The 8,915-nt window shown below is 42.8% G+C and overlaps 1 protein-coding gene across 1 annotated transcript; it reads left to right on the top strand.

The window, feature by feature from the left end:
• Positions 1-3,338: 3,338 nt before the first annotated feature.
• On the top strand, positions 3,339-6,488 carry LOC147465340 (protein NBR1 homolog). Its single transcript, XM_086519483.1, has 7 exons — positions 3,339-3,531; positions 3,832-4,074; positions 4,166-4,587; positions 4,727-4,862; positions 4,958-5,242; positions 5,384-6,046; positions 6,161-6,488. The coding sequence occupies exons 1-7, from the start codon at positions 3,514-3,516 to the stop codon at positions 6,299-6,301; spliced, it is 1,908 nt and encodes a 635-aa protein (XP_086375609.1). The 5' UTR covers positions 3,339-3,513; the 3' UTR covers positions 6,302-6,488.
• The last annotated feature ends 2,427 nt before the right edge of the window (positions 6,489-8,915 follow it).

Raw genomic sequence — 8,915 nt, 5'->3', positions numbered from 1 at the left:
TCTTGGGCATGGGAATCAAGAGAGCTACAAAGCTGAAATTGCTCTTCTTTTTTGAAGAAAAGTACATTGCTAAAGTACTTGACAGGTTTAACATGACTGAAGCTAAGTCACTTGGAGTACCTTTACCTCCACACACAAAACTTAGCAAAGCCGATTGCCCAAAGGATGACGTGGCAGTGAATGTTATGAAGGGAATCCCTTATGCATCAACTTGTGGTTCTCTTATGTATGCTATGGTTGCCACTCGTTTTGACATTGCCCATGCGGTGGGAGTTGTTAGTAGATACATGTCCAATCCCGACAAACCACATTGGGAAGCTATGAAATGCATTCTGCGATACTTGTCAGGTACACAATCTAGGTGTATATGCTATGGCAAAAGTGACCTGAAGTTGCAGGGCTATTGTGATGCAGATATGGCAGGTGACTTGGATACCGGGAAGTCCACTAGTGGCTATGTGTTTGCTATTGCTGGTGGTGTTGTCTCTTGGTGTTCACGACTGCAGAAAATTGTGGCATTGAGTACTACTGAGGCTGAATATATTCCAGCCACTGAGGCTTCTAAAGAGGCCATATGGTTGGGCAGACTTGTCAAAGAGCTTGGTATGCCTGCTAGTACTCCTGTCTTGGGATGTGATAGCCAGAGTGCTGTCTATTTGGCCAAGAATGCCATGTTTCATGCATGGACAAAGCACATTGATGTGCGATACCACTTCATATGACAGGTATTGGAGGATGGTCTAGTCACTTTGACTAAGATTCACACACATGATAACCCTGCAGATGTTCTCACCAAGAGCCTTGCTAAAGCTCAGCATGAGCATTGCATACAGATGGTGGGAGTTGGATAACTTAAAGGCGCCACTTAGGCCTTTAAGTGGGAGGTTGTTGGGTTAAAGGCCTAATGCCACCCTCTTTGTACATTTAACAATGTAAAAAGTCATATTTTCAGCTTTGGCCATGTTCAAATTTGAACATGGCATAAGGTCATTTTTAAGACCTTTTAAAAGGTCCAAAGTTAATAAAGGGAATGAGTGAGGCCTCAAAAACACTCACTAGCGAATTCCCCCAATATCATACGAGCCTCTCTCTCTCTCTCTCTCTCTCTCTCTCTCTCTCTCTCTCTCTCTCTCTCTCTCTCTCTCTCTCTCTCTCTCTCTCTCTGCATTTTCGATTTCCATCGCCATCTCTCTCTCCCTCTTTCGCCTATGCTCAGTGTGCACAAACCTGCACTCTTTCACCTTCTCTTCCACCTGGTGAAGCCCACCCGCTTCAACACGGGATAGACCTGAAAGCACATACCTATATTCTAACCCTTGTTCCCGTTTATTCTCCCACATTAAATGATCAGTTTAATATGAAAAAATCATTTCAATTTGTTAGATATTAGTTTTTTATGACACTTTTTGCTATTTAAAGGTCACCCTAGACAAGATGCCCCTTTGGTTGCTTGAAAAAATCTTTCAAAACTTTTATCATACTTCTCTCCACCTTTCATCGTTCACTAGATAATCGATTTCTCTTATGAGTAAATGAGTACATTTGCTTTGCTTGGCGGGAGGAATGTCATGATTTTGTCCGCCCTCTCGAGTGATTTTGGGATGCTTAGGAATTCACCATGATGGTGTGGTTTAGCATCATGAAAATCGGGACATCTTGACTTGTTTATATTTGGTTGCTATTCTTGTGGTTCATGATTTAATTAACGTGTCGATGATTGAATTGTAGATTGGAGTTGAAGGAGGTTTACATAGCAATCTCATTTTTTGACACAATTGCTATCATGGTCACCACCCAAAAATCTAGTTTGTATATAGCGTAATCTTGAGTAAGGTAGTTTACAAATACTGCTCATGGGACACACATTTGTAAATATGTGGATGAGAATGGTGTGCGTGTAAAGAAGGGCCTAAAATTGGCATTTACGTTTTAGGAAAATCAAATACCCAAGTGAAAAAAGACTTGTGCCTTGCGCTTTGGGGGCTAGGATTAAGCAATTTTTGTGTATATTCTTCTTCTCTATGTGCTTAAACTATGTATCTTGTCAACATCTTGCAAACAATTATTATCTTAGTAAGCTATCGTAATTGGTTGATTGTGTGTGTGAGTTTGTGTTTCGTATGTCAACATGCCATGTAAAGACAACAATCTTAGTGTCAGTGAGCCACTCCGAACGATGAGCCCATTTTAGGAACGTTTCATTAATTATACTTTGATGCTATGGCTGGATTTCGCCATAGATCTTTATTCCCCATTGATCAAATGGGTTGCAGAGGCTGGGAGACCTCCTACAAAGGGAAAAGAGTTGACTAAACATTTCAGTCATTGATAGGATTTTCACTCGCATCCAATCTTCAATTATTGTTCACTTTGTGGCCAAGTCTATGTAGAGCTTGAGTGTGATTCATTTTTTTTAGTCGCAAATCCACCAAGGGCAATGCGATTTGGCCCACGAGGTGTAGCGCAGTCTGTTTTGAGTACAGAGGGCCATAGGTTTGTTAGTGTTATAATGTTAGCTACTTTGTCTTTTACTAAGTTATTGCACTCAGTAACGTTTCAATCTTGCTAAAGCTAAAGCAACCTTTTCCATGTAAACATGCGAAAAAACAACTAACACTACGACTGCAACCCTAGATAAAAATAAAGCCCCCATAAGTATGTTATATTTAACACCGCCATCATGGACGAGTAAAAAACGCAATGTATGTAGGCATGCTTGCGCTCATCTCATGCTCACAGTAGAGTCCTAGCAAAGATTTCTCAGATGTGCAAGCTTCCGCTACCTGGTAACCATAATTCAACAACCATGGATTGAATGTTGTGTTAATTCAAGTCCCAAGGTTGTTATAAATAGTCACATGTTCTTGCAACAACTAGCTGCCGAACTGTGGTATCAAGACTCCCTCGACCTTCGACTAGAGGCAAGCTAATGTGGGAGCTCCATGCATGGAATTTCCGGGTGGTTGATGCACCCTGGAACGAAGCTCTAGTCCGCCCCCTACATCCCTGGCATGTTTAGAGGGCCCTCCGTAAATGCCTCTAGTGGCCGTGACGGGGAGCGCTCTTAGGGTGGTTTCGCACAGGCTGGGGTTTAACCCCCACCAAGCATCAACAAAACTGTCTCTTCTTGCTGAGTCGATTTCAGCATGAACGTGAAGGTCTTTGTGAAGGTGGGGGTAGAAAGGGGGCTTTTCCAACTCTGCAAAAATTGGTAGAGTTGCTTATGTCACAAGGCGCGGGTCAAACTCTGCCCGTGCGAATGCGCTCTTATCCCTGCGATAGGGGTGAGGTCACACAGAAAGCGCTGGAAGGCCGGTCGAGAGTGGAGTGCGGTTCAAGTCCAACTGCTTCCCATATCTGTATATATAACGCGCTCCCCACTCACACCCACTCCATCTCATTCCGAGCGCGGCTCACAGATACGCAGCTCTTCGCCTCTTCATATTCTGCTCCCGTCTCTCATACACAGACACGAACCTACAGGATTCGGAATCCTTGCTCTCATCGCCGACGATGGCTCTCGTTTTCAAGGTACACGTCCCTCTTTTGCTTTCTGTGGCCATGGCGACCCGATTTACCTTTGGTTAATACATGTCGTCATGTCCAATGATTTTTGCGAAGAATGCCTGCACAGAAAGATGGCCTCTAGAGCGACCTAATGTGCTTTTCGCAGTGTCCTTAGTTTCCTCCTTGTCCATGTCTGTTTGACACACACACACATGTATACATCGGGAAGAATGCCTGGCACAGAGACGGCTGGCCACTCCTCATGTATGTTGGGCCATACACGCTCATATTGTTTTCATCTCATTTTCACTTTGTGCTTGACAGGTCAAGCATGGAGACACCCTCCGCAGATGGGTGGTTTCTGACTCAATCAGTGCAGAGATGTTCCCAGTTACATTGGAGCAATTGCAGGCCAAAGTCAGGGAGCTCTTCCAGTTCCCTCCTTCTGCTGTGCTCGCTTTTACCTACTTAGATAAAGATAATGATGTGGTTACGCTGGGGGATGATCGTGATCTTGTGGACGCATGTCTTGTTCAATGCTTGAACCCACTTCGCCTTGAGGTTCAGGTTTGTGCCCCCTAATTCTTCCTTCTCATAGATATGTGATGCATAGTGTATTTGTAGAGTAATATATTAGTGGCCCTTATTTTTGGTGCAGGTCTTGGAATCAAAGTCAAATGGAAGTGATCGCGCACACCAGCCAGCAGACAATTACAACATGGAAGTCTTTCTAAAGCTTTTGTTTCCTCATGCAACAGCTGAGGCTTTGCAAGGTTTTCTACAGTCGCTTGACCCTTCGCTATCTATTGCAACTCTTATTTTAAAGGCTCAGGATGCTTTCAAGGACTTCTTAGCTCATGCAGCAAGGCCAGAGTTTCCCAAACCTGGACCATCGGATAAGCCTGCTCATCATCATCCATACAAGCACCCTTTTGGAGATATGCACTGCAAATCCATGCCCAACAAAGGCGAACATACTTGGGGGAAGGATGGATCAGGTTTCCCTGTTTTTCATTTGGGCGTACAATGTGATGAATGCGGTGCAACTCCAATTCAGGGCCCCCGATACAAATCAAACAAGTACTGATTCTTCTCTGTTAAAAGTGTTGCATGATTATTTTTTATGTTTTGCTAGACTCTGTATTATTACTCTGAAGCCAATTTTGGTTAAAGATAAGAGTTGACTCTTATGTGGCTCGTGACTTTATTGTTATTGCAGGATCCCTGATTTTGATCTATGTTCCACTTGTTTTCAATCGAAGGGAAATGAGGGGGACTATGACAAGATAGAGTTTCCAGATTATTGTTCACCATTCCATGATCGTCACTATCGCCCACCATACCTAAGAAAAGGGGTAAAGTTTTTTTTATCATCATCTTTTATCTCTGTTCTTATCTTTTGAGTGGATCGTTGTAAATTGCTCATCAATACCTATAATTTTTATAACAGCTTAAACAGTTTATGGGACCTCCAATGTGCCCCAGAGGCTCTTTTGCTCGTGGTCCTTATGGATGGAGAGCAGAGCGTGCTTTTGGACAAGATGAGCACAAAAAGTTGGATGCCCGCTTTATGAAGGATGTCACGATCTTTGACGGAACAGAGGTGGCTCCAGGCACTAAATTTACGAAGATTTGGCGTATGTGTAACAATGGCTCCCTTCCTTGGCCTCAAAACACCCAGCTTTTGCACATTGGTGGAGATGTTTTGAGCTTGCAGGATTCCGTGAATTTGGAGGTGAACAGCATTAAGCTTGTTCGTGTAGATATTGTGTGCTACTACTAACGTGGATTGTTGATTGTTTTTATTTCTGCTTTTTCCCATAGTATTAGAGGCAGCACTGACTTAAAACACCATTTTGTTTTCTTTTTGTGATAGCTACCTGAAAGTGGGCTTTTGTGCGGGGAAGAGGTGGAAGTCTCAGTTGATCTCACGGCGCCGGAGAAGGCTGGACGATACATTTCACATTGGCGTCTTATATCCCCAGCAGGGCAGAAGTTTGGTCAAAGAGTGTGGGTTACAATCCAAGTCGTGCCCCAGGGAGAACAATCTCCAATGCTACAGGAGTCCCTAAGAAAAGGGGAGGAGGTGAAAGACAACGTGAAGAATGATAGGCCCACAATTGTTGAAGTGCCTATAGTTTCAATGGAAGCAGCAGAGAAGGAGGCCACTCAATATACTGAGAAGAAAGATGAAATCATGGTTGAAGGCGTGGCTTGCCCTAGCGCTCGAGATGTTACTGATCTTAAAGTCACAGAGCTTGGCCCAGAAGACATAAGTCAGGAGTTGGAAGGGTTTTCTCTTGTGGAGAGACCTGATGTGGAATTCGGTGATGAAGAAATGAACGATAATGCTGATAATGCAAACAAAGAAAAAAACGACCAAGAGCTGAAGCTTCAATCGCTTGAATCAATGGGGTTTATGGATCGTGAGCTGAATGCTGTTCTCTTGAGCAAGAATGACGGGAATGTGCAACTTGTTCTGGACGATCTTTTAGTTGCAGCTGGATGGGATGGGGCGTTTGAGGATCTCCGAGAGATGGTAAGGTCCATGGGTCTAGTGTCATTGAAATTGCATGAATAGCCTATAGATAATAAACTTCTGCCTAACTTGTTGTACAAAGAGCTAACAGGCTTGGAAAATTTGTGTTTGTAGGGATTCACTGATCAGGCGACAAATGTGAGATTGCTTTTGAAGCACAAGGGGAGTGTCAAAGCTGCAGTGAGAGTTTGGTGCAGAAGGGGAAGCAGAAAGCTCAAGTTGCAAAGGCTTGCGATGTATCAACTATTTGAATAAAGGATGCTGCAGTAGCAATATCCAGTAGCTGAGGATTGTCCGAGTTTTAGCTAGTAGTTGGCATGGAATTGTAACTGGGTTTGGCTTTGTGAGCTGACATGACATTGGGTCTCTGCCCTTTTCTATGGTTATTGTCCGTTTTGTAAATTTGTCCTTGTTAAAAAAGGCTTTTGTTTTTTTCTTTGAACGATTTTGTGCATTACTCTTATGTGCTTGGACATGTTTTGTGTTTAAAAGCGTTCTGATGTCCGCTGGGCTCGACCTGTTTGTTAAAGAGTCTTAGCTAAACAGACGGTGAAAAAATGCGTGGAGAGAGTCTATGCTCTGACATTTGCAATTGTAGGTTGTTTAGTTGGCCAATGTGAACATACTCAAGAGATGTTCCCAAGAGCATACTCTTCCAAGAGAACATAGAACATTCAATAGCAACAGTTTCTGAAATGGAATAGTCCTTTTTTCATAGTAGGATTAGATCTGATGATATGCCCAATGAAGATTTCATAGTAGGATTTTCAATTACTATACTTGGACATGATTCCATTTGGGTAGTGGTTTCAATTGTTTTACCGAAATTTGTAGTTTTACTTTTGTAAAGATTATGGTAGAACTCGAGAATTGCTAAGATTATACGTGGATAACTTATACAAATTGTATGTTTCACCTACCAATGTTGTAACTGATGGCAATCGCAAGTTCAATAGCCATTTTTCGTGAGCATTATTTGAAAAGTTAAGGTACTAAGTTAAATTTAAGTATGGTCAAATTGGTATCTCGAGTTACGGCAAAAATTTATTTTCCCATTTTGGACCTTGCTTACAATAGTGCCAAGCATGTTTCTACAAGGTTCAATCCCTTTATGTTAATGTATGGCTCTTAATTACGTTGACCAATTTTAGTGGGGTGGGTTATCCAATAAAAGGATCCAACATTTTCTAGGAACACATGTCTATGTTACATGATGCCCATTTAAATGTTAAACAAGCACAAGATAGGTATCGAAAATATGTTGATGTCAAATGAAGATTGGTTACTTTTGAAGAAGGTGATCAAGTTTTTCTACGAGTATTGGATCAATTCAATAATCTAAAAACGACTCTCGTTCCAAAGTTATTCTTTCATTGTTGTGGTCCATTCAAGGTCATCAAACGCATTGCGAAGCTGTCTACAAGCTAGATTTACCATCCTCTTCCAAGTATGCATCTAGTGTTTCATGTTAGTTATTTGAAGAAATGGTTAGGTATTGATGACTATGTTGTGGACACAGATGTTTTAACCAACTTTGCTTAATGAACCAGTACGTATGTTTGATTCTCATGCTTTACGCACAAAATATCATCAACACCATCAAAAGTTTTGGGTAAGTGAAAGGCTAGACTTGAGGAGGGTTCCAATTGGGAGATCATTAGTGTGATTAAGAAAAAAATTCCCACCTTTGTTTTCGAGGAAGAAAACTTTTCTCCAAGGGGGGAATAGTGTGAGGACAAGGATCGAGACAAGGTATGGCAAGGGGAGTTATGACCCCACATGGCTTGGGGAATGAGGCTATGTATTGGATGACCATATAAGGGTAGGATGGGAGGAGAATGCCAACAATTTCCACGCTTTTTGGCTTTTGTTGTATTCATATGGAGTTCTACTTGTAGGTTTTGGCTTTTGTTGTATTCACATGGAGTTCTACGTGTAGGCTTTGTTGCTTTCAAAAGAGGATTGCCCACCTATTGACCTACTCGCTCTACACTCTCCAAAAGCCATTACTTAGTTAAGAAGATTCCTTTGGAATTTCTAATTCTAAGGGAAAAGCAAACACCACACCCCCCCCCCCCCCCCCCCTTTGCCTGCTCCATGCAGGGGAGTCCAACCTTGCTCCTCTCACACTTGCCTTGTCACTATATCAACCTTGCTCCTCTCACACTTGCCTTGTCACTATATGGCACGGTTCCACCTGCCATCGCACGGGAGTCCAACCTTGCTCCTCTCACACTTGACTCGTCACTATATGGCACGGCTCCAACCAAGGAAAAGCGGAAATCAAAAGACAATCTCAACCGTCCGTTGACTCGGTGAACTAGGGGGTGAATAAAGGGTGAACTCGGGGCAAAAATGGCGCCCCTAGTTCACTCCCCTTACGGGGTGTGGGTCGAACCCGAGACATTTCTAGTGCCACATAAATGCCCTACCACCACACTACTTACTTAATCAGCGAATACTAGGGTAGAGGGGCCAGTTGTGGTACGGTCCACAAAGAAAAGACACATGAACCTTAGTTTTAATATGTTTGGGGACCAAAAGAAGCACAAAAAAGAAGAGTTGAAACGGCTAGTTCATTCGAAATAAAGACTTCTCATCGGCCAAGGCATGGGTTCAAGACGCTGTGGCTGCATTTTACCTCTTTTAGCCCCCACTGGTGTTCTTATTCATGCCGATTTTTGATACACTTGATTCCGAAAATCGCGCCGCGACTACCGACTCTCAAACCCGACCAATCCCAAATTATTTTTCCTGAAAGCTTGCGAAAAGGCGATTAAATTGAGCTACTCAGCGGAAAAAATTGAGCTTGGAGGAGAGAGATTCAAGCTCCCCAAGTTACTCGTCCCCCTACTGGCTCCTCTACCCT

The sequence above is a fragment of the Adiantum capillus-veneris genome, chromosome 1, assembly GCF_014529385.1.
Source record: "Adiantum capillus-veneris isolate H3 chromosome 1, ASM1452938v2, whole genome shotgun sequence".
NCBI classification, from domain to species: domain Eukaryota; kingdom Viridiplantae; phylum Streptophyta; class Polypodiopsida; order Polypodiales; family Pteridaceae; genus Adiantum; species Adiantum capillus-veneris.
The sequence above is the reverse complement of the archived record's forward strand: the minus strand, read 5'-3'. Positions and strand labels throughout refer to the sequence as shown.